The following is a 25720-nucleotide window of genomic DNA, read 5'->3' as shown; positions in this document are numbered from 1 at the left end:
GTTTAGCGTTTGGAGTGTTTAGTGTGTGTCTGACCAGCCAAGGCTGGCTCTCTAATGGGAGCAGTGCTGTGTGAAATGGCTCATAAATAAGAAGAGGTGGTCGGGACCTGCTCTCTGGGCTGGAGCAGAGCTGGGGAGGGGGAGGACACCCTACGCCCAGGTCAGGGAGTGTGTGTGTCGTGTGTGTTTGTCTGTGTGCTGTGTGTGTCAGGTCAGTAAGTGCCGCTCCGCTGGGCTGGGAAATGACTGCTGTTTCCGTGCTGCTGGGGCCGGCAGGGCCCTGAGCCTGATGGCCTATTCCACAGCTCCACACTCTACAGTCATGACAAGGCCTCCGGGGTATTACAATGTTGCTAAATCCACAGTAGGAAGAGACATGACATGAAGAAGTCAACAACAAACAAGTCAACAACTATGGCCGTTAAGACCATAGTATGATTACTGTTTACATGTTGCAGTAGACTTTTGAGAAATGGAACTACTGGAGACTATTGCATCTTGTAGTTTTAGTAAAGGACATAGATATGCATAGATATGCTCTCTCTGTTGAAAGAGAACGTAAGGCTGATTAGGTGCCTGTCTAAAGCATTCTAGACGTTGCCTCAGGCGGTGAACTGTTTCAGATCATAGAGTTATTTCAGTGGTCCAGATCTATAGAGGTGATGGGGAAGATAGAGGTGAATCCTGACAGAGCAGAGGAGGAAATGGACATAGGAGCGATGATCTGAAGCAGTATGAAAGGACTGAGAACTAGGTATGGTTGTGATCTTCGTCAGTCGGTGTGTCAAGGAAGAGTTCCTCTCAGACTGAGCAGTTGTTCCTCATCCAACCCGAAACCCAGCAGAGCACCTGTTCTGTTAGACTAGTGGAAAGCCTTTGTTCTCCACAGAGAGGCAGTTTGTGTCGAGCGTAGAAACCTGCTGATAACGAAAAGTGATCTGTTCAGCTCAGTGGAAAGGAAGGAATTACCCACGCTCTGAAGCTGTCCTAGAGAAAAACCAGGCAAGGCTACGGAGAATAACACAGCCAACCTATGAAAGGGAATAGACCAGCCAAGAAGAAAGAGAGACCGAGGGATGAGAGAGAGAATGAGAGATCGAAAGAGAAAAAGGATGGAACAAACCCAGAGACAAAGCTGCAAAGCTTTTGATTAAAGCCATGGAGTGGCCAGGATCTGAGCGCTCTGGGGCTAGTTGGAGAATATTCATTTATCTCACTCTAACCAGCACAGCTTGATGATGGCCTAACTTGTTAGTAAACAAGTGGCAGATTTATTTTTGGTGTGCCGGGATACAAGGGGCTTGTTTGATATGAAAATGTATTTGCATTTGTTTACAACAGCTGCTGTATGCTTAACAACTTCTGTAATTAATTTTGACCTAGCAGAACTCTTCTGGAGTGTGTGCTGAGCAGAGTTTATATAGTAAATATACTGGATAATCACAGCACTGCACCCACCGCACACCAGACTGAGGCAGGCTGAGAATCCTATTATAGGGAGGGGTGAAATCTCCTTAAGATTCCAAATGGACTATTCCCCACCCAATAGGAGAGAGAGGGAGGGAGGGAGGGAGGGAGGGAGGGAGGGAGGGAGGGAGGGAGGGAGAACAAGCACATGAACATTTCACACTTTCCTCAATCTCTGATTGAAAAATTACAATAGTAATACAACTCTCCCCTGGGAAAAGAAATAGTTTGACAAGGTTAATTTGGAGACAATGAACCTCTAACTGTACGGAACAGTGTGTGGGGTGCGTGTGAAGCCATGTGTTGAGACGGTATGGGTTAAGAAGTTATGCTTGTGAACCACGCCATCATCATTAGCACCACTGTCAATAGTAGTACCTCCCCCATGACATAACACATGCCTGGCTAAATACTGCATACACAATACTGCCATTTACAACTGAACTATCTTGGTGCAGGTTAGAAGAGGTCATGTCCCGCTTGAGCCCTGACTGACCGTATCATGTGTTGGTTCAACAGCTGTTGGGAGAGAGACCACAATGTGTGTTGGTAGTAGGATATTGATGGATGTAGCAGCAGGATACAGTAGGATCCAACTTGGAACAGACACAAAGAGATGCCTGGCATCCAGCGTCCATGGACGAGACAAGAGGCAGCAGCTGCAGCAGTCCTTGTATGAACCCAGGCAGGCTGGCAGGCTGCCTCCCTCCTCCGCCTCCTCTCTGCCTCCTCAGCCTCCTCTCCCTCATCTCCCTCCTCAGCCTCCTGTCTCCCTCCTAAGCCTCCTCTCCCTCATCTCCCTCCTCAGCCTCCTCTCTCCCTCCTCAGCCTCCTCTCCCTCATCTCCCTCCTCAGCCTCCTCTCTCCCTCCTCAGCCTCCTCTGCCTCCCCAGCCTGCTCGGCTATACTACCATCCTCCTGGCTGAAAGCAGCAGAGGCAGTTTGAGCAGCTCAGTTTAAGACAGACTAAACCCACCTCTGCTCCCCCTCCCTGCCCACCCTCTCTGACACTTTGCTGTCCTCAAAAAAGAATAATGCCCTTTGAGCTTTATGGACATGCTGTCTGACTAATATCATTTTTAGCGCCGCTGGCAGAACGCAGAGCTTTAGATATGTATCCCTACTGTGGGAGCTGAGAGATGGCAGTATGGCTGTGGTGGCGGTGGGGGGTTTAGGCCTGTCACTGCCCAAGCCCTCTGTCTCTGCTCAGCGGATGAGAGCACCATTGTCTCTCCGCAGCTCCCAGCAGCAGGATAAGATCGAGATAGAGAGGGGAGGAGAGAGGGGGAGTGAGGTTTGGGCTGATGACAGAGAGGGAGATGGAGACGAGAGCAGAGAGTGTTTGCTAAGCTCTGAGCCGTGGCACCAGGGCCTGACAGGCAGGCAGGGAGATGGAGTCACTGACAGGGAGGGAGGGAGGGACAAACACACTCACTTGACTTTTTCCCCCTACTAGCTCTGACTTTGCTGATAGCTACTTTATTGAGAAGAAACTGACTTACTATGACTGAGATATGTGGTTATCCCACCTAGCTATCTTAAGATGAATGCACTTACTCCAAGTTGCTCTGCATAGGAATGTCTGCTAAATGACTAAAATGTAAATGTAATGTAAATGGGTGAAGGGAGGGAGACAGAGGGAGAGAGGGAGATCGCCCAAGCTGTGCTGCTGAGCTCGTCCAATCTGCTTTGCTCTGCTCTCCAGAGGATTGGCCAGCTCCATCAACTTCATGGGAGGCCTCATCCACTGCTCCTGAAAGAACCAACTCTCCACCAGAATTACAGTACAATACTCTCTCTCACTGTTTCTCTCTCCCTGTTTCTCTCTCACTGTTTCGCTCTCCCTGTTTCTCTCTCACTGTTTCTCTCTCACTGTTTCTCTCTCACTGTTTCTCTCTCACTGTTTCTCTCTCACTGTTTCTCTCTCCCTGTTTCTCTCTCCCTGTTTCTCTCTCACTGTTTCTCTCCCACTGTTTCTCTCTCACTGTTTCTCTCTCCCTGTTTCTCTCTCACGTTTTCTCTCTCCCCCTGTTTCTCTCTCTTCCTCTTTCTCAAACACACACTTTACACCTCGCTCCCTTTCACACTCACATCCACGCCTCAATAGCTCCATGCACACTCCAACATGACTCTTAATAGGCAGAAGAGACAGTGTCACACAGGTGCTAATGGGCAGTCCTAGCACCGCCTTTCCATTTGCAGCAGACAGCATAAAGCTTTGCTGTGTTTTTCCTTCATTACGTTTGTGCTAGCCTCTTCCCTTTTTCCCTGACTGGGTTATTACCTGTTCTGGGTGCTTGTTCCTGACATATGTTGCCGTCTAAATTGGTACCTGCCAGTGCCCTGCTTGCCAAGCTTACGCAAGCCTAAAAAAATGAGTAAGCAAACGAAAGCAAGCTAAAAACAAAACACTGTATTACTCCTTGTTCTCGACTCAACTTTTTTACAGGGCTAATTTAAATGCAATTAACGAAGCCTTTGGAAAAGGAGGAAAACAGCAGTATGAATGAATCCGTTTTCAGCAGAGCAGCGAGGGGAACACTGTATGAATTACTGTCCAAACGCACAGACGGGTCTCTCTCTCTCTCTCTCTCTCTCTCTCTCTCTCTCTCTCTCTCTCTCTCTCTCTCTCTCTCTCTCTACCTCTCTCCCCCTCTCTATCTTTACCTCCCTCCCTCCCTGAATACACACTATCTTATCACGACCCCCTAGCACAACAACAACCAAATAGAGAGATGGAGAAATGGAGGGAGCAGTCTAAAACAAATTCAGGTAGGCCAATGGCAATCTTTGTAAGCATATTATTTCCTCTCAGGATTATGAACAGGGGCCACTTGCTCCTGTCACTGCCATGTTGAGTTGTTAAGTTGTTTGAATGTTTTCCTCCCTCCCTTGCCTTCAACATGGGGACGTTTTATCCCTGTATTATGGATTCACAGTATTATTTGGCATGCTCTCAGTCTTGTCGTTTGCAGCTCCGAGGGATTGTTGGGTTGAATGAGGGATTAGGGCCGGGCCAGTTCCTGCTCACTGCATTGCTCTTGTAGCATCTCAACAATCACAGAGATAAAATGAGCTCCCTCTCATTGTGTTGGGGATTTATGCCTTCCTGTTCCTGTTCACTGTTGTCGTCTTCACTGTCTCCTTTTGGCATAAAAGGTCTATGCGATGGCTGAATGTCAAAATGTGTTTTATGTCTGCAGTTGAAAATACAATGTTGGAGCGTTGCGGCCTGACTACCTCTGCTGTGAGTGGCTGTCTGGTAGTCTGTGTGCGTGTGTGGGCTTGGGCCTGCTGTGTGGTCCTGTCCTGTCCTCCCCCTCACCACAGGGGAGCCATCACCAGTACATGACTCTATAAGTGTCCACGGCCCCAGTCCCACCAGGCCACCATGGCATGACATTAGGCACGTCCTCCTCTCCTCTCCTCTCCTCTCCTCTCCTCTCCTCTCCTCTCCTTTCCACACTGTGGAGTACTGTGACATCTTTATGCCTGCCCAGAGCCTGAAGGGAACCTGTCTCTTTACGCCCTGTACTCCTCTCCTGCTTTCTTTCTTCTTCAAGACAGATTATATTTATGGCTGCAGTAAAAGGGCAAAAGCCCTATTTTGTCATTGATCAGGCTCATTTTTTATTTTCCCTCCCAGAGTCACAGTGAGGGGGGACTGACTATCAGTGGGGTTGAGCCAAGGGGCCTGCAGTGTACATTTCACACAGTTGCTGTTTTATCCTGCAAGAGGGATTGGTTTCTGGAGGCCTGGCGTCAGCCTCTGCTTTACGATTTCAAATCATATTAGGTGCAGCCTTTTGAGAGACATTGGGCAGAGAATAGCCCAGAGAAAACGGTTGGGCATACCTTCAAAGGCTTGGTCGTTTAATTATTCATATCCATTTATTTTATGCTTAAACTCTACACCAGATAAGACCATGCATTGTTGTCCCACAAAATATGTTTTGCAACCTCCATAAATCGCTTTGTTCTGGTGCCTTGAAACAGTCCAAATCAATGGCCACCCCTACACAAAGAGTATTGTCTAGCGTTGTAATGTCTTTTGAATTAGGAGGCGCTGAGAGACTTGGGCCCATTCCTGGAAAAGGTAGCTCACCTCACTGATAGCTCTAGAGACCAGTAATTGATTACAAAGTGTGAAATGAATGAAAGTTAAGCATGGAGCTAGTGTGTCTGTCTCCCTGTAGAGGTGTGTTACTGGCCCAGGACCTTTCTTACTTCCCTCCCTGCAGCATGGACTTAAACCACTCAAAAGAGTTTGTTTACTGTCTGTAAATGTGACTGAAATGACTCGAGTAGACTCAACATTTAGTACTGCAGTCATCTGCCTTCATCTGCAGGGACAGTGTCATCACAGCCCTTTAACTCTCGAAACCAAATATTATGGTCCTACATTTGTGATGGAAACATTGATTAGAACATGGCAGCCATCTTTGACATAGCCAAATGTGACCGGTGTGGAAAGAGGGAAGCTGTGAGGGCTAGGATCGCCTTCAGGTCACATTAACATCTCCTTCCTGCTGGTCTGGCTGGTCTTCTTTAGCCATGCCTGCCTTTGTCTCTGACTCCCTCCCCAACCCCACGCCTCTAAACGCCTGCATGACAACCTGCACCTCATTACAGAGAAACTGTCCACAGGGAAATGACGACTTATACTGCCTGTCATATCTATAATGTATCTGTCTGCCTACTTCCAGCCATTTACTGTACTGCTGGGGGATGAGCAGCAAAGCTGTAGTCTACTGCGGTAGTGAAGGTTTCTGATGCCGTTGTTAGTGTCATTGTTGCCTCCAATGGCTCTGTTACGTCTGTGGTTATTTGGGGCCTCAACCGTGTACGGTAGACGTCCCTCGTTATCAAATAAGATGCAATTCCATTATGTTTGCCTTAAAAACATTACCGCGGGCATCCGTAGCAGAAATGGCTTTGAGAGAAATATCAAGATAACATTAAAGCGATTCTAGCGAAATGATATTGAAATCCATAATAAGATAGATAGTTTAATATCTTTGGTAACGAAAAATAACCAACCCAAGGCTTAAGGACTAATGCAACTTCATTTGAATTTCAAACTGCTGCTCCAGCATGATCCTACATTAGACACAGAGAGCATGACAATTTCCGGATAGACTTTCCAGAGCAACCAGTATATATCTGAGCCCTATGCCAACTGAGATAAATGCTAACCAAGTCAAGTCCTCTGCGCTTTAGCCATAGGCTGTGCCTTCTGTTAGACTCCTGGCTGGCCTGCTGGCTGGCTGGCTATAGAGATGGGGATGAGATAAATGACTGGTAGTGATTAGTTACACCTCTGCTAAATTACTTCTAGGTAAAGACTGAGGCCCTCTGTTCATTATGTCACAGCACATGGAAGCACATACAACATTATGGCCACATATACTGAGTATACCAAACATTAGGAACGCCTTCCTAATATTGAGTTGTATCCCCCCCTTTGCCCTCAGAAAAGCCTACATTTCGGGGCATGGACTCTACAAGGTGTCGAAAGCGTTCCACAGGGATGCTGGCCCATGTTGATACCCACAGTTGTGTCAAGTAAGCTGAATGTCCTTTGGGTAGAGGACCATTCTTGATACACACAGGAAACTGTTGTGTAAAAAACTAAAAAGAGCAGTGTTGCAGTTCTTGACACAAACCGGTGCGCCTGGCACCTACTACCATACTCCGTTCAAAGGTACTTCAGTCTTTTGTCTTGCCCGTTCACCCTCTGAATGGCACACATACACAATCCATGTCAATTGTTTTAAGGCTAAAAATCCTTCTTTAACCTGTCTCCTCCCTGATTGAAGTGGATTTAACAACTGACACCAATAAGGGATCAAAGCTTTCACCTGGATTCACCTGGTAAGTATTTGTCATGGAAAGAGCAGTTGTTCTTAATGTTTTTTGCACTCAGTGTGGTCTTGGTGAAGGTCCTGGCTGCAGTGGTGATACACTTCTTCCTTCAGGAGTCAAATGCATCATGTCATGCGTCTGCAACCATGATATTGCCTGAGACTGTGATAGTTATAGTATGGCTGTGCTATACTAACTTGGAAATGTTTCCATTTCCTTTTGATTCAAAATGACTTGAGGGATATGGTCAGGGGGGCCACTTTGGTTTTAGAAGTGGGGGAAGGGACATAACCTGGCGGGGGATCTGGGGTCCTCCCCCAGAATTTTTGGGTGCATCTAAAGCTCATTTCCTGCATTTTTACACAAACTAGGTAAGAGAACATTATTAAATATGTTTATATGATTAATAAGCCTGAACTAGATCAAAGTTAATTCAATAATACATATTGTGTTCCACCTTTAACCAATAGCCTAACAAAACTAAGACTTTTGATTGTCTTTATTAACATCCCACTATATCAAATTTCAGCCAGACCGACCAGCCAGCCCAGCCACCTGCACGCCCGACACCACCCGTCTAGTCAATAACTCAACTCTCTCCCAACACAATTTCCTTCCCAGTTCCCACCTTTATTTTTTTTAATTCCCAAGGGAAAGGTTTGGAGTCAACAAAAAAACACATACTGTACACCTCAAATATACATTAACACACAGAAACCGCAAACCCTCCATATAATTAATATCATGGGCCTAATGGTACTGTAAAGCTCTTTTTACTTGCAAACAATATAGCTGGGTCCCCCCGTCCTGTCCCTTGGGGTCTACGGCCCTGCAGCACCCCAAACCAACACACCCCACTCAGCTTTTGGATATTAGTGAAACATGAATTGATTGGTTTTGTGTGTGTTACGTAAAAGTCCAGAATGACAACTCCCAGGACGGCAGACCCTGAGGGCCAGGACTGAGCAACCCAGTAGCTAAGGATTGCCTAAATAAGTATCTCCTCAGACATGGGCATGTTTTCAATACAGACTCCTTTAGTCATATTGTGTTCCATATAAGGCATCCCGACCTTATGAGAGTTGCCCAGTATACCTTTAATCTTGTAATAAATCAAATCTGGTGATAGATAACTTGACATCGTGGGAGGATAACCAACCTCCCAATGAATTTCTTAGCAGCTATACATGTTTTATAGACACTCTTATCCAGAGCGACTTACAGTAAGTAGCAAGTGAATACATTTTCATACTTGTTTTCTTTCTTCTCTGTACTGGTTCTCCATGGGAATCAAATCATCAACCCTGGCGTTGCACGTACCATGCTCTACCAACTGAGCCACACAGCTTTGTTACACAGTTTCTCCAGATATTAGTCACCAGTATCAACATTTACAAGCAAACAAAAACAGGAGTGAAGGGAGAATCTGTAGACATGCTGAAATAAAAGTACATACCAGAAATTAGCCAGCCTTCACAAGACAAACACATAGGCAAATCTGTCCCTTTTTGTGTTTTACACCTCCAGCAGAGGAATTACATTTATGAGTGCATGGTATTCAGTTTACCTTGCCAGCCCATCAGTACACTTAAGAGTAGCCCGTTTCTACTCTGCTTGCTTTTACAACTCGATGAAACAGCACAACACATACACACTGAACTATGCTCAACTCTCCCGTGCTGGTCCAGCCAGCCAGCCTTCCAGAAGCTTTACTTTCACACAGCCTGTTAGCCCACTCTGTGGTGTCCACAGTCCAAAATTCAGAATGAAGGCGGGACATGACCCCCCATCCCCAGTGAAAGTTGCGCCCCTGGGTATGGTAATAGATCATACTTGTATATTTTGTAGTTAATGCAACAGTAAGGAGCAGTGTGCTATTTATAGAGCTAATGAAGGATTTGGAGGGCATGTGTTTAAGATGGAACATCGCATAAGACACAGTTCATTTCTATTTAGAGAAGTGCAGAGAGAGAGAGAGAGAGAACAAAAAACACCTCCCAGTGGCTTCAAAGGCCCGGGGCCCTGATTCCCAGAAGCCGTACAGTAGCTTAATGATCAGACACTGTGGTAATGGCGCTGAAAAATAGCAGTAACACACTATTTAAGATTAGCCCACACATTGTAAGCCTCAGCAATATGATTGGTTGTTATGGCCCTGAAAAACATTTCAGAACAGCATCAGTCTGAACAGTTAGGTTAGGATTACTCCTTTTATTGGCATACTTATCACCATGAATTAATCAAGAATTCACCATTATGGTCATAATATAATGGTCAATGGGATTATGTGTTGAGCAGATTTCACATTACCATATTTCCGTATGCTACTAATGTCTGTTCTCGAATTAAAGTATTGGTTCTTGTTCAGTATGCCAGAGAAAAAGGCCTCATTAAGGCTCGCACACATTGCACCATATGTTGATCTGGTGTTCGTCTGCCAATCGTTCGGCACGCTGTGTTTTAGAGACCACCCGCTGGTGGACCCGCTGACTGATGACATTTTTACACAATTTAAACCAGGGTAGTCTCATGGCATACAGTCTTAAAGTTGAAATGTTGGAGAGTGTTAAAATACATTTAGCTTGACGTTGGTATTCATACTGTGGTCTCTTCTAAAGCAGCAGCCAGAAGCATCATGCTCTTTAAGTGAAGGGTGAAGGAAGAAGTGAGTGTAGTAATGCTCTGAGTGGAAGTGGAGGTTACAGACCTCCTCCACCTTACTGCCATCTCAGTGGAGCGGAGGCTCCAGGAAGTCACATCCACAGCCAAACTGCATGTCAATTGCCAAGCAGTTCAAGTCTCTCTCCCTCTCTCTTCCTCTCTCCCTCTCCCTCTCTCTCTCTCTCTCTCTCTCTCTCTCTCTCTCTCTCTCTCTCTCTCTCTCTCTCTCTCTCTCTCTCTCTCTCTCTCTCTCTCTCTCTCTCTCTCTCTTTCTCTCAAATGCACATACAAATTGAATTTAAGTACATTTGACAAACTAAGGCTTCTGTTCTACCTTTTTTGGACCTTATGTCCCTGTCAGCTCAGGAAAACATCCATATTATCACCACCCACCCAAAAATCTGTATTTAAGACTAGGAAATTAGTCATGCAGTAGAAGAAGTCACCAATTAGCATGTTTTACTCCAAAGCATTGCTTTGCATTTCTATGGAAACAAGAAACAACCGATTGCACCACTATGTTTGGGTTCAAATCATTCTTATTAAGACTGTTTTTATTGTGAATGTGAGAATAAGTAGCTGTTTCCTAAAGATGTGCAGCTGTGTGGTTGGTGGAGACAGAGCTGGCCTGATACAGAGGCAGTGGCAGGGCCGTAGCTAGCTACTCCTGAGTGCTCTGAGAATATTCATCTCTTCAGTAACCACCAAAGACTGCAGCAGAGCAAAATGAGAAATGTTGTTTTATAATGAGAGCCTTAGGCAAAGATATACAGAGGCATGTCTTTTTAAGAAATCCTGTCATTATATATTCTCCTAGTGATACTGCAGAGAGGAGAAGGCATACTAAAGAACAAACTCACTCAACTGAGGGTTTAGGATGGATGCAAGAACATCTTTAATGTTGTGGGTGTCTACAAATGTTGATATTGCTGAGTGGCGGGGGGGGGGGGGGGGTAAACACATCAACCTTTCATGCTATACTATATCAGATAGTGGAGTCTGTGATGATGATGATATTCTCTGGGGTGTCAACTCTCACACCTTTAAATAGATCCTGGTAAAGAACTTGCTTGCCCGAAGAGCCAATCAGAGTGGCTTTTGGTAGTGTTTATTCCCGCAAAACATTGAGGCTATAGGGTTAGGAGTAGGGCTGTACTTGACAGTAGCCATTCAAATGGTCTCCCTCTCTCTCTCCTGCCTCCTCTTCCCCTCTGCAGTGCGGCCTTGTCTATTTGCTCTCAGCCTATCCCCTCATCTCAGACACGATCAGCCCGGCAGATTGTCGGCAGAGGTGCTGATAGCTGTCACTAGCGATTCCCTCCTACACATCTTCCGCCCTCTTGTAGTCAGACCCTTGTTTGAAAAACAAATTTAAAATGTAGAGAACAAGACTTGTTAAACTGATTATTGCAACCTAAAGTTTGCCTCAGCTGTTACGGCCGAAGGAGGCACGAAATGGAAGTGGTGAGAAATCGATAGTCCACTCTGCCTCTTCCGACATCTTAATGCCAGTCTCTCCTGAGAGGAGGGCATGCTGAAGTGATGGAGTCTGTCAGCTGCAGGAGATGTCAGAGGAGTTTTTAATGGAGGTCTCGGCAGAGCTGACAAGCAGTGAGGAGCTGTTTATATTTTACCTTTATTTAGCTAGGCAAGCCAGTTCAGAACAAATTCTTATTTACAATGACAGCCTAGGAACAGTGGGTTAACTGCCTTGTTCAGGGGCAGAACGACATATATATATTTTTTTACCTTGGCAGCTCGGGGATTCGGTCTAGCAACCTTTCGGTTACTGACCCAACGCTCTAACCGCTAGGCTACCTGTGAGGAGCTAGGGCTGGTCGACCCAGTTCTTCTCATACTAGGCTATTGTTTGTCAACACCACCGCCACACATTCACTTTCTCCCTCAGTCTGCTTAGGATGCCAATATGCTTCATTAGCCATCCTACTGGGTATATAGTCTGATTCTGGTACACGGTAAATGATAAAATCATGTTAACCTTGCTGGAATGAGATTTTAAATCACCCCACTGAATTTACCTGAGGATTAGATTCCCCACGCACTGATTAAATGCACGGCCAAACCAGTATTTATATGGATGTGTTACACTGAAAATTATTCCTAGCTGTGAGAGCATAGTATTAAACCAAAACCTCTGATGCCGACAGTTTGTTTTCACTAGGCGCTAGATAAGATTGGGAATTTCTTTATGGCCCTATTTTTTATATTTGTAAGCAATGTTTTATAGCACAGTCAGACATTTTGGATATTTATCTGGAGGGATTTTTTAAAGATATTGTATTGAATTATAGTGAAACGGATGGGAGATGAAAGTACATTTTCATTATTATGAGTGCTCTGACTCTGTCTGTAGGTTAGTCTTTATGCAGGGTGAGCCACTAGTGTCTTAGTGAGAAGTTAATCTAGAGGCCCATAGGGACAATGTCTCAATATGTGTGACTTGCCTACACGTGGAGACTAGGTCTAGCTCAGTACAGGCAATACCAGACAATTGTAACCCAAACACAGCCATTCCATGTTCAATCCAGGCTGACTCAAGGGAATGTGACCATTGAGGTGCAAGGCTGCAGGGAGGGTCGGAGGGCCACTGGACTGGTATTCACTTCTGGATCGATCACGTCAGTAGTCAAACTCATTGCGGCGAGGATGTGACCTCCCACTGCAACTCACTATTCTAAACTCTCTGCAGAGTTGTGCTAAATGGTGAAGTAAAGGCAGGGAACCTAGAGCCAAGCATACATCCTAGGAGAAAGGTCACAAGCTACTTCCTGATGTGCATGAAAGACAGCTTAGAGTTTGAGAGTGGGCTAATGGTACTGCATGCAGGCCTTATTCCTATTCCAGCCCAGTCACTCACACCCACCACACACAACACACGCACATGCACAGAGGCATACACGTGCACACACACACACGAAACACCGCCCGACACCTCCAGTGGTGTTAGAAAGCATTCTTCCAAAATGCGCCTCTGTGTGCGAGTCATATTTTTGTGTTTTCCATAAGACCACGGCATCAAATCAGGGCAATAATGTCAGACAAATTGTGTAAGTAAATGTGAGCTGGGTTGTTCTAGAGAGGGGGTGGTTACCCTCCCTGCATGCCAATAAGACAGCTCTGTGGTATCTAGCCCGAAAAGCAATTCATTGAAATGCAAAAAAAGGGGGAGAATGCTCAGTGCAAAGATGCTGACAGGACAGAAAGCTGTGCTCATCCATCTCAGTTTGCCAAGTTTTTCCTCTCCCGGTGAGGTGAGGTGAGCTCCTCCTTGTCCTCCCTTTCTGTGAGATATGCACCCGGGGACAGTCAGAGGACAGACGGCAGAGAGGCAGCGCTACCTCTAGCAGCTAGCCCTTTCATGCTGTAATGGCAATGTTTTGATCACCTTCTCTGACCGTGATGAACTGTGACAATGGCCGTGAGTCTGAAACAAACTCAAAGTCGGCCATTAAATTAAATTATTCCCCCAAATAATATAAAAAAAGAAATCATGTTGTCTTCTCTCTGTCTGTCTTCTAGTCTGGCCGAGCCTTGACCTCTGACACTGCTCTGGCTCCTTGTTTCATTCAGTGTTGTTATTATGACTGCCAGTCTATCAAAGTCCTCCCAGATCTCACAACTTCTAAATGTAGGGAAGGAAATAAAGCTTTAAATCACCAGACAGCTTATTGTTGATGGATTGATTGTTGATTGGTGACTGCAGAGCTGTTGTTCCCAGCGAGGTGTGAACATTATTCACAGCAGACTGGGTTGTGAATGTGATTTAGGTCGACTAGCTGCTATTGTCCCAATGGGTTTTACGTGCGTTCGTTTCAACGGCTTCAATGTCTCTTGTGTTATACTGTGTAATCACGCAATGAATTTCTCCTGCCCCTTTAACTGACTCATCACTCATCATTGTAGAGATGCAGAATACTTTTTAACAGTCCTGTGGAGCTCTATCTCTCTCGCGCTTTCTTTCCATTCTCTCATGCCTGCTCTTCCTCTCTGCAGTGTGGCCTTGACTTCTTTTTTTGGGCCCTTGGGGTATTTAGGCCCTCCAGCAGGGGTGGGTCTCAGTGTCCCTCCACCCTAGGGCTATTCCCCAGTCCACCCTGCCTCCCTGTGATCCCCACTGAACCACTGTCTGTCTGCAGCCCCCTGATCCTCACACATCACACCAGCCCTGAGCATCTCTGAAGGCCAGGGCTGCCAGGCCTTTGGTTTAGCCTCACAATGAAAGAGCAAGCTTATTGACCCCCTCTATGCTCCTCCTCATTCCCCAGCCTGCCTGGAATGAGCCCTGGGGCTCCTGTTAGCCTGTGGTGGGGTGTCTATCTGTCTGTCTGTCAGGGGACATTATTCTCCTTCGGTCCCAGTTAAGGAGGTGTTTTTTGTCCTGAGCATGTAAAACTCAGCTGACACCCGCAGATAGAGAAAGCAGCTTTGATCCTTCGTCTGTCATGACGTTGTAGAACTGAGACAATCTGAGACGACAGGCCAGGACTGAGCACTTTATTCCACCGTAGGCACTGGCTGAACTTAAAACACTCTGGCTCCAGGAAAATGAATGTCAATCTGGGCTTTTACCTTCAGCTTGGCCTGTGTGAGGCCCCCTGTGTGTCTTATAGAATGAATGGGGATTTAAATGTATTTTTTGGTCATACAGGCCTTCTATTAAGAGTCCATATCTAGGTGGTGTTTAATCATACTACCATTCACTCCCATAAAAAAAAATATATTTTTACCTTATGCCTTCACTTCCTTTCGACACCTACACCCAAGTCGGCCTACCTGATCATATTTAAAGGCTGTAGTCCGGTCCAAACTCCAAGTCTCATCTCACTGTAATTGCTGTAAAGTGATGTTTACATAAATAGACTTGTGTTTTGCTTCTATAAACTGTATGTGTTGAGTTCAATGCAGAGCCCAGAAGTTGCAACTCTGTGGCCCTATTACTGCAGCTGTGCAATCTCCCGACATTCAATGATGTGACAGGCAGCCCAAAACACTCCATCCTCACCCCAGCAGAGAAGGAATGGGAGGAGGGGAAGAAGACGATAGGTAAACAGAGCCATTAGGGACAAATCTCTTTCTGAAGAAAACAAAATCACATCATCAAACAAGAGAAAAAGAAAAATATGATCCCTCAGCCCTTTGGGGCCCCAGCGCTGAAATGATAGCCGACTACGACATTTGTCTTGATCAGCCTGTCCTTAGGGATTGAGAGAATGGAGAGAGGGAGAAGCTGAGAGCACAGCTCCGCTCTGCTTCAAAGTGCCAGACACGTTCATTACTTCTCTGTCTTATTATAGCTCTATGTGGACACTTCATGCACGAATCAGAGAGTACAGCGAGCAGAGTACTACCTAGCATTCATCTGTAATTTGGCCTTTGCATTTGGTATTAACATGGTTACAGTGGTCATCTTTTAAATAGCACAGAGCAAAGAGCTCTACAGAGAGGCAGTGGAGTCCATCAGTCATGGTTGGCCCAAGGAACTATATACTGCTTTTTCAAAATGACAAGATGGACTATCTAGGTTTTCTCCTTTCTCTATATGACATGTTGCTGTTGATATGGGTTTGGACTGGAACAGAGGATATTAGAAGCCAATCTGTAGTAATAGACAGCAAAGACATTTACGTCAAATTTCAATGATGATTATGGTCCACCCAAACATCCTTATATTAAACAATATCAGTCACTCTGATTGTTTTGGATTGGATATTGCACCCGGATCGCATCATATATATAAATATATGCCAAAAATATATATTGTGTATATCCTATGATTCTTCATGGCATGTCATACAATAGCCATGTAATATGGTTAATCATAAATAGGATTACGTGGTTAAGCATAATCTTGCTTCCCATAATGTGTTCCAATAATCACATACTTATGAAGGCTCTCATGGCCACATACTGTCAAAACGTGTTTTGATTCAAACACTCAACTTACTTGGCCAAATAAAGGTAAACAAACAGATAGGAGGTGAAATTAAGTGAAAAGAACCTTTTCTGTCTTACTCAGAGAATGCCACCCCTAGAGCTCTCCATTTCTCTGCATCCTGTCTCATCTACCATTATGACACATTCCTGGTCCTCCTCATCCACTGCAATGGACAGCAGTGCCCCCCCCCCCCCCCCTCTCTCTCTCTCTCAATAGGGAGGAGGCTTCCTATTGACCTCCATCTTGGCTGTGCAATAGTGTGTCTCTGTCCTCTCCGTCTGTCCTGTGCCAAGTCCTTACAGATGCTTGGTCATTTCTCCATCCCAACGCTAGTCAATTTCAACACTTTTTACAATTATTTTCCCAGAGTGGGTTCTCTGAAGGAGGCCAGTTTGTATTATAGCCAGCCTTCAAGCTATTTAGTGTCTCAAGCTGTTTTTCCATCTCAACTTTATTCTGTTACATTGGAATGCCCTGAGGAAATGTGGGGATGTCTGCAATATCTTTGTCTTGCTGACCAGTTTGTTGTCGGTTTTATCTTGTCAAGATGCTGTCTCTCACTTTGATATTTAATTGTCTCTCTAGAGTGAATTATGCGCTAAGCTGTCTGATAGACAGTCATCCTCGCAACCGTCAGAGAAATGCTCCGCCTCTGCTTTTCTTTTTACGTTGGCAGTGTAACATCAGAATTATACAAATGTAACATCATATTTTATTTATATTTATGATTAACAGGATAAAACTGAGTGATGTCATTGGGCATCATTACTCCAGATGACAGATAGTGAATGCAGCAGAAGGCATGAGGATACCTAGTGCCCACATCCTCTTTCGCAGTGCCAAGGCTGTTGGATAGAGAGGAGGTGGGCAAAAAAAAGACAACACAAAGTACTGCTGAGATATCTCTGCCATCTGGCCATGTTTTTAACACTCCAGTGTTTGTTAAAGGGATCTTGATGAATCACCACATCTTGTTCATTTCAAATAAAGAAAATGTTCCCTGAAGCACAGAGGATACAGGCATGATACAGGCGTGATAGGCAGCCATAGCACTGGTGAAGATGATGGTGGTGGTAGTCATGGTGATGACCATGTTGTGTGCCCTCCTCTCTACTAACTGTAACAGTCTCCTTTTCTCTATCTCCCTCCCTCCCCATTTCTCACTCTCTCGCTCCCCCTCTCCCAGGTCAGAACATGGTGTTTCCCCCGGTGGCTCTGTGGGTGACGGTGGGCCTGGCTGTGTGTCTGCTGGGTCTGCTCATCGCCCTGGCTGCAGTCTGCCGTAGGAAGATCAAGGAGAGCTGTGAGGAGGACAGAGCAGGTACCTGTCTGTATGTATGTCTGTCTGAACAACTGTGAGGTGGACAGAGCAGGCTCACTCAACTCTGCAGTCTGTCTCAACAGCACCGCTCTGTTGTCTTTCTGAACAACACTTTTCACAGCAACACACTGAGCCGTTCCATAAACACACGCAGAGACTACACTTGAACACCCATTTCAATGGAGATAGTTGGGCGGCCTCACATGAATCTTCCAAGGTTAAAGAAGGGTGTGATTGGGTGCTTTCTTTCGTCTTTGCACAAGCATAACAATATAAAGATTAGAGAGAACTTTATTAGAGCCAAAAGTGATGAAAGTGAGAGAGAAACATTGATGATATAATACCCCTGGACATTAAAATAGAGATTATTATAGTTTTTTTTTTTTTTATTATTGTTCTATTGTGTGTAGAGTTGATGAGGTGAATAATGTACAGACCCGTCCTGCTTTCAGACCCTTCTGAGGACACTAGTTCAAATGCAAAATGACTGTCCCAATGATTTTCCCAAACCCTCACAGAGTAGGCCTGCAGATTACCTATATAATAGTGAAACTGGCGCCCAGATTATGTGGAAGACACAGCGGGAGAAGAGTGGTGGTTACCAGGGATGACAGCGGGAGGAGAGTGGTGGTTACCAGGGATGACAGCGGGAGGAGAGTGGTGGTTACCAGGGATGACAGCGGGAGGAGAGTGGTGGTTACCAGGGATGACAGCGGGAGGAGAGTGGTGGTTACCAGGGATGACAGCGGGAGGAGGGTGGTGGTTACCAGGGATGACAGCGGGAGGAGAGTGGTGGTTACCAGGTATGACAGCGGGAGGAGAGTGGTGGTTACTAGGGATGACAGCGGGAGGAGAGTGGTGGTTACCAGGGATGACAGCGGGAGGAGAGTGGTGGTTACTAGGGATGACAGCGGGAGGAGAGTGGTGGTTACTAGGGATAACAGCGGGAGGAGAGTGGTGGTTACCAGGGATGACAGCGGGAGGAGAGTGGTGGTTACCAGGGATGACAGTGGGAGGAGAGTGATGGTTACCAGGGATGACAGCGGGAGGAGAGTGGTGGTTACCAGGGATGACAGCGGGAGGAGAGTGGTGGTTACCAGGGATGACAGCGGGAGGAGAGTGGTGGTTACCAGGGATGACAGCGGGAGGAGAGTGGTGGTTACCAGGGATGACAGCGGGAGGAGAGTGGTGGTTACCAGGGATGACAGCGGGAGGAGAGTGGTGGTTACCAGGGATGACAGCGGGAGGAGAGTGGTGGTTACCAGGGATGACAGCGGGATAAGAGTGGTGGTTACCAGGGATGACAGCGGGATAAGAGTGGTGGTTACCAGGGATGACAGCGGGAGGATGGTGGTGGTTACCAGGGATGACATGTAAACATCAGGTGCCAGTGTCTTGGACAACTGGTTCAGAACCTTAACACCCAGACAGTGTTTGTATGTATATGAGATTATCTGCTGCTGTGGAGGGATGCTGTGACCCCGTCTGTCTGCAGGAAGTTCATTTAGAAGAGTCTGATAATTAGCGCTACTGAATAGCTGGGGACGGCTTGCAGGCAGAGCAGGGACTGACTGAGAGAATGTATGGTGGGGAGCCGGTGGCCTGGCTGTAATGAGATGTGCCCCGAGTGAAGGAGATGTTTAAATAAAGGTCAGCCAGTGTCTGCACTGGTCCCTGGGGTTTAAAAATACATCTGGAACTGACTCACACTCAGAGGCAAGAATAATTATAGCTCGATGGAACATATGAAATTAAAATGAAACGAAAGAGAGAGGGAGAGAGTATTACAATACATTCCCAGTGTTTCCCTGATATTAATTTCATGGCCGCTACCCCCCCCCCACTCTGCTGCTGAAAAGAATCCTAGGGGAAACACTGATTCCATACCATGAGCAAAAGGTCTTGTGGGGTCGCAGACCTGTTCTCCAGTAACCAGGAGGAGCAGGCTGCTACTCCAGTAGTAGTAGAGAGAGAGGGTTGATAAACTGGCGGTGCACCACTCAACTAAATGAGAGGTTAAGACTCATTCTGTTCCCTGTCTGTGGATGTTTCCAAGTTCTTCATGATCCCTGTTTGCCAAGTTGAAGAGTAACATACACTGACTTCTTCACGTAGCACACAGACTCACACACCCAGATAAATTGATACCTTATGAATACAGATGTGGAGATGTGTTGAAGTGCACATTCACAGCTGCTGGAACTGCAGGAAGACGGAAAGCGCAACCTAATTGAGGCTGTCTTATCTTTTAATGGTGTTCTTGGGTTTGGCCAGATTGAAGTTGACGCTCTCCTCTGAAACTCTGGGTAGTGAGGGTAGAGGGGTCAAAAATAGTCCAAAACATAGTAAGTCATTTTTCTTCCCTGTCATAATGTATATGGAGCAGTGGATGTGTATCCTAACCGGGCAGAGCAGCAAGTGGGATTGGAGTCTGGGAGATGAAAGCTCAATTTATTCTAGTATTTGTTGCAGTACACATCTTTCTTCCTTCCTTTTTACTTTTCTTCCCTTTTTCCTTCCTTCCTTCCTTCCTTCCTTCCTTCCTTCCTTCCTTCCTTCCTTCCTTCCTTCCTTCCTTCCTTCCTTCCTTCCTTCCTTCCTTCCTTCCTTCCTTCCTTCCTTCCTTTCTTCCTTTCTTGCATAATGAATGTGTATACCATACATGTCCAACATATGCTGTAAATGGACCAGTGTACCATATTCCTGAAGCTCATTTTACATTCAAATGAGCGTGTGATTTAATCCGACATACCCTCGGAGTGTGTTATGTGGATTGTGCTATGTGGAGTGTGTTATGTGGATTGTGCTATGTGGAGTGTGTTATGTGTCGGTGACATGGGACGAATGGCCCTCCGTGATAGATGAAGGTCATCGTGGGGACATGGATGATTCAGATCACTCCACAGGGGTTCCATCTTCCAGGTGCTTCATCCAGCTGCTGCACTCAACTTGTTTTTATCCCTGCATGCGTATGGGATGTAACTAATCACTTAAATAACCTTCTTATATTGGACCTAAACTCTGAAATCCATCTCAGTGTTTTACGATGGCCGCTTCCCCTTGCCAGAGCAAATTTCACTCAAACTCAGTGGATGGCAGCCACCATTTTGACTTTGACATAGAGGCGTCTCTGAAAGGCCTGTTGCATCCTGGTACTGTAGAAGTGTCCCTTGAGGCTGCTCTTCCCATAGTGTCAGAGGTTGTTCCGTCAGGACAGGAAGTGTTGGCCGTTAACTGAGGAGAGGCGGCTCAAGGTCTCTCACAGAACATTTACACTCCACATTCATTTTTGATATTTTCTAACCAACTTTTAGAGCTAGAGTGTGATGTCATAGTGCTGAGAGAGAGAGAGAGAGAGAGAGAGAGAGAGAGAGAGAGAGAGAGTGAGAGAGAGAGAGAGAGAGAGAGAGAGAGAGAGAGAGAGAGAGAGAGAGAGAGAGAGAGAGAGAGAGAGAGAGAGAGAGAGAGGAGGTCTGTGATTCTATTCCCTCTGTCTTCATCATAAAAAACACAAATGCTGTAAAAGTTTCTAGTGAATGTTTGTTTAAACTAAATGTCCTCTTGGCACCAGAATTTAGAGGAGGGCAGCTGCTCAAATATGTGACCTTCTCAAATGGATTCCTGTGAAATCCTCCCAGATAATCATTCTGAGGAGGGATCCAGAAATAGGTAGCTATGCCATGCGAAGAAAGGGGGAAAACAACTCACTTGAAAAGCTGGAGATTTGAATGAATCACTCTGAGAAATTATAACCTGTGGGCATACACATACTGTCTGAGTGTGGTGTTTTCAAAATGCGAATACAAAATGGACTTGAAGGAATGTGGAACGGAAATGGAATAGTGCGATGTATGAAGGACTGTGGACATTACAATAGAAGCAGCATATATATTTAAATGAAACATGGCAATCTTTTTACTGCTGCAATTATGGGGATTTTGTGATTTTTCAAGGATTTTCTCTCTCCGTCAGTCTTGTAAATTGCAGCAGACGTACAAAAAAAACTCAGAGACAATATTGTTGCCTTCGTGTTTAATTTGAACCAATGATCAGTTGAATCTGGGTTGTGCAGTAAGTGTCTGACACAAAATGCCGTCTCTCTCTCAAACACAATGGAGCTGAGGATGGTGTCAGAAAATTCTAATCAGCCGTCCTCTGGTTCCTCTGTTTCTGGTCTATTTTATAGTGTGTGTGCATGTGTGTAGGTGTGCTTGTGTGTGTGTGTGTATGTGTGTGTGCGTGTGAGCACGTTTGTGTCTGCGTCCGTGTGCCCATCATCACTGTGCTTCCTGTCAGCCTGGCCCAGTTGACAGTATGTTTCCAGAGAGAAGAGCCAGTGGCCATAGCTTAATGTGATTACTGTCTTTGTGAGTGGGCCAGGCCAGGGGGGCAGCTGTGGTCCAGTGCCCCATGCAGCCTCAGCCTCCGACTGAGCCGTGAAGGATGAGCACACCATAGGTTTAAATGAGCTGCTGCCTTGTGAAAGCCAGAGGAACAGTGCATTGCGTGCCTGCGTGTTTTCCCCGGTGTGTGTATCTGTGTGTTTAATGGTCTGATGGCTTCTCTCTCCACAGCCAAGGAGCTTGAAGAGGCCAAAGAGCTGCAGGAAGAGGAGCCGTCTAAGACAGGTCAGCCAAAGCACATCTGGAACAACCATCACCACATTTTTACACCATACACATAGAGGCTAATTACTCCTCATTACTCCTGCATACCCCATTCTAATTCAATTCAGAAATTGCCAAGAACGTACATGGAATGGATTTCTGCTTCTTCCAGTGCAATATCTAAATGCAGTACTAATGTTTGAGCACCAAGCACGTTTTTCAGCACAGTAGTGAGAAAATATTTATTATTGTGTCCTGAATAAATGTTTTAATTAGCAAGCAGGGCAAGTTCTGTGCTCTGAGTCAAGGCCGTGGTGGATGCCAGGCACAGGTCTGAACGACTCTCCCTCCAGCGATAATGTCTTTAAAGTTATTCATTTGACTCCTTCTTTAGTGTGATTGAATTATTTAGCCTCCCTGTGAACGCCACAGTTAATACTATGTGATTTTAATAAGCTGAGAGATGAAGGAAGGTCTCTGGGCAGAGTGGAGGGAGACAATGGCTCCTTTTCCTAATGCATGTCTCATGAATGTTTCAAAGTGAACTCTGCAGCCATTGGAAGGGTCACCATACCTACAGCTGCCTTACTGGCTAGGAGCAGGAATATCTCCAAGACCCTCCACCTCAACCCACTGTTTTGTCCTGACCCCTCAACAACCCCCTCACCTTTCTCTTTTCCTCAAAAGCCACACCTGTGCGGGCGGTGGTGCACCATGCGTGCGGTGGTGGGCGTGAGCTGAAGAGGGGCTCAGCAGCTCATTCTTCTGTCGTCTGAGGTACCTCTTTAAAACACTCCAGACAGTGGCTTTGTTTTGCCATCTGGCTCCAATTGTGCTGACAAAGGGAGAGGTTCCTGTGTGAGACAAAGGAGCAGAAATGAAGGCCACTTTAATAAATGCAGGATGATGGGGGAGCTGCATTTGTGTGTTATCTTAATGAGCTGTCCGGAGGAGAGCGTGCCTCCCTTTTCAAAGCCAGCCTGATTGGAACAATAACCAGTGATAACTGGGAGCCTGGACTCATCCTGGGCTTCTGCGTTTGGAAGGCGAGGCGTTCCCCTCACCGGTGTTAGAGCAGCTAGCTAGCAGGGTACCGCTTTACAAACAAGATGCTTGGCCTGAAATCCTTGATATGCTTGCAGCTGGAAGAGCCAACAACACCCATTCCCCCTCCTCTACTTCCACACACACATACAGTACACACACACACACACACACACACACACACACACATTCCCCAACCCCCACCTCTTTTCTGAAATTAGTTTTGTAATCTCAGCGTGATGCGCAGTTTAGAGTTAGCTGCAGTAATCCCAGAGCAGCACACTGTTCGGAGTGGGCTGCAATCTCTCTCTTTGCACCACTAGCCCCTGTCTGTCTCTCTGCTCTGCTCTCTCTGCATCCTGGGCTCTGTGGAGTTAGCCTAGGCCCTAGCAACAGGGCACTGGCAGAGTGTGCGTCGTCGTGACCCAGTTCTTTCATGAGGGAAGCATCATCAGAAAGAGGCTGAGAGATGTGAAAATGGTCTCTGGTTTGTGAGGTGAATTAACCTTCCTACCTGGCTTGCTGAAACAAGGTGCTGTCAATTTAACCTTTTATTTTAACTAGGCAAGTCAGTTCAGAACAAATTCTTATTTACATTGACGGCCTACCGGGGAACAGTGGGTTAAACTGCCTTGTTCAGAGGCAGAACAAAATATTTTTACCTTGTCAGCTCAGGGATTCGATTCAGCAACCTTTCGGTTCTGGCCCAACCCTCTAACCGCTAGTCTACCTGCCGTCAAGGTTGAAGACAAGCTAATGTTATGCTCCATAATGCTGATACCATGGAGTGAGACCACGTCACGCATCCTCCAAGGCAACAGCTGAAAGATGGATGACAGTCGCTTGAATCGCATTAGATCGTTAGGAGCAATAGCTCGTCAACCTAAATATCTTGATGATTTTAATACACTGCACAGGAAACGGCTAGGGCAGCTGCCTCAGACTCAGTCACATTACAGTTGGTGTATTCCCATAGCAGTGTTTGTAAGAGCCTCCACAATTCAGTGGGATAGCTGTTTAATCTATTCAACCATGACAAACCTAAAAAGTAAAGTTCAACGACCACGTTCCGAAAGGGAAAAGGCATGAACACAAGATTTCTAGAGAAACTCTCACATCTCCATCTCTCACGTTAGGCTTACATCTCCCTCCCTTTCCTCAGGGAACCAAGATTGCACATTGTTTTGTGTCCTTTTATGAAATAGTCATATTCCCATGACCATGGGTATTAGGAGAACGACAAAGTCATGAAAATGAAGCCCTGTATCCTATAACACACATCAGCTCAACCCCGGAGTCCAGCTGCAATCCTCACTGATCTACTCAGTAATACTGATGAGGAGAAGGTGAGAGGAGTCTAGAGGAGAGCCAGCCCCCCCCCTCTCTCCCCAGCCCCACTCTCTCTCCCCAGCCCCACCCTCTCTCCCCAGCCCCACTCTCTCTCCCCAGCCCCACTCTCTCTCCCCAGCCCCACCCTCTCTCCCCAGTCCCAGCCTCTCTCCCCAGTCCCACCCTCTCTCCCCAGTCCCACCCTCTCTCCCCAGTCCCACCCTCTCTCCCCAGTCCCACCCTCTCCACCCAGCCCCACCCTCTACCCCCAGCCCCACCCTCTACCCCCAGCCCCACCCTCTCTCCCCAGGCCCACCCTCTCTCCCCAGTCCCAGCCTCTCTCCCCAGCCCCACCCTCTCTCCCCAGTCCCAGCCTCTCTCCCCAGCCCCACCCTCTCTCCCCAGTCCCAGCATCTCTCCCCAGCCCCAACCCCTGCCCCAGCCCCAGCATCTCTCCCCAGTCCCAACCTCTCGCCCCAGCCTCTCTCCCCAGTCCCAGCCTCTCTCCCCAGCCCCACCCTCTCTCCCCAGTCCCAGCCTCTCTCCCCAGCCCCACCCTCTCTCCCCAGCCCCAGCATCTCTCCCCAGACCCAACCCCTGCCCCAGCCCCAGCATCTCTCCCCAGTCCCAACCTCTCGCCCCAGCCTCTTTCCCCAGCCTCCGCTTCTCTCCCCAGCCTAAGTCTCTCTCCCCAGCCCCAGCCTCTCTCCCCAATCCCAGCCTCTCTCCCCAGCCCCACCCTCTCTCCCCAGCCCCAGCATCTCTCCCCAGACCCAACCCCTGCCCCAGCCCCAGCATCTCTCCCCAGTCCCAACCTCTCGCCCCAGCCTCTTTCTCCAGCCTCCGCTTCTCTCCCCAGCCTAAGTCTCTCTCCCCAGCCCCAGCCTCTCTCCCCAGCCTCATCCTCTCTCCCCAGCCCCAGCCTCTCTCCCCACCCTCTCTCCCCAGTCCCACCCTCTCTCCCCAGCTCCAGCCTCTCTTCCCAGCCTCTCTCCCCAGCCCCAACCTCTCTACCCAGCCCCACCCTCTCTCCCCAGCTCACACTTCTCTCCCCAGCCTAAGTCTCTCCCAAGTCTCAGCCTCACTCCCCAGTCCCAGCCTCTCTCCCCAGCTCACGCTTCTCTCCCCAGCCTAAGTCTCTCTCCCCAGTCCCCACTTCTCTCCCCAGACCCAGACCCAGCCTCTCTCCCCAGCCCCAGTCAAACCCGACAGGCCTCTCTTTAAACAGCCACTGCAGCCAGTGTAGTCTGTGGTGCTCCTCTTCTCATGTGCTGTCCCAGTGGTCACATATTACTGCTTAAAGATATGTAAATACAGTCGTTATGATTCCTTCATTAGTGGATGTGGGCCACAGAAGAACTTCAGGAGAGCTAATTAACAGACGTCCCTGTGCTCTACGGCTAAGTGTTCCTCTGCATAACTTGTGTGCTTCTGCTTGTGTTCCTCACTGGTTTAATACAGTACAGTACA

General features: G+C 46.9%; 1 protein-coding gene across 3 annotated transcripts in view; it reads left to right on the top strand.

Moving 5' to 3' along the window:
- LOC110526336 (CD276 antigen) overlaps positions 1-25720 on the top strand; it is a 79925-nt gene that overhangs the window by 28805 nt on the left and 25400 nt on the right. For all 3 annotated transcript variants that reach the window (XM_021607214.3, XM_090238545.1, XM_090238544.1), the window contains 2 exons: positions 17136-17270; positions 21845-21898. In XM_021607214.3, coding sequence (XP_021462889.3) covers positions 17136-17270; positions 21845-21898 — 189 coding nt within the window. The remainder of the gene's footprint in view (positions 1-17135; positions 17271-21844; positions 21899-25720) is intronic.

This window comes from Oncorhynchus mykiss, chromosome 6 (genome assembly GCF_057628025.1).
Source record: "Oncorhynchus mykiss isolate SJ-2025 chromosome 6, ASM5762802v1, whole genome shotgun sequence".
Taxonomy (NCBI): domain Eukaryota; kingdom Metazoa; phylum Chordata; class Actinopteri; order Salmoniformes; family Salmonidae; genus Oncorhynchus; species Oncorhynchus mykiss.
This window is presented reverse-complemented; position numbering and strand designations above follow the sequence as displayed.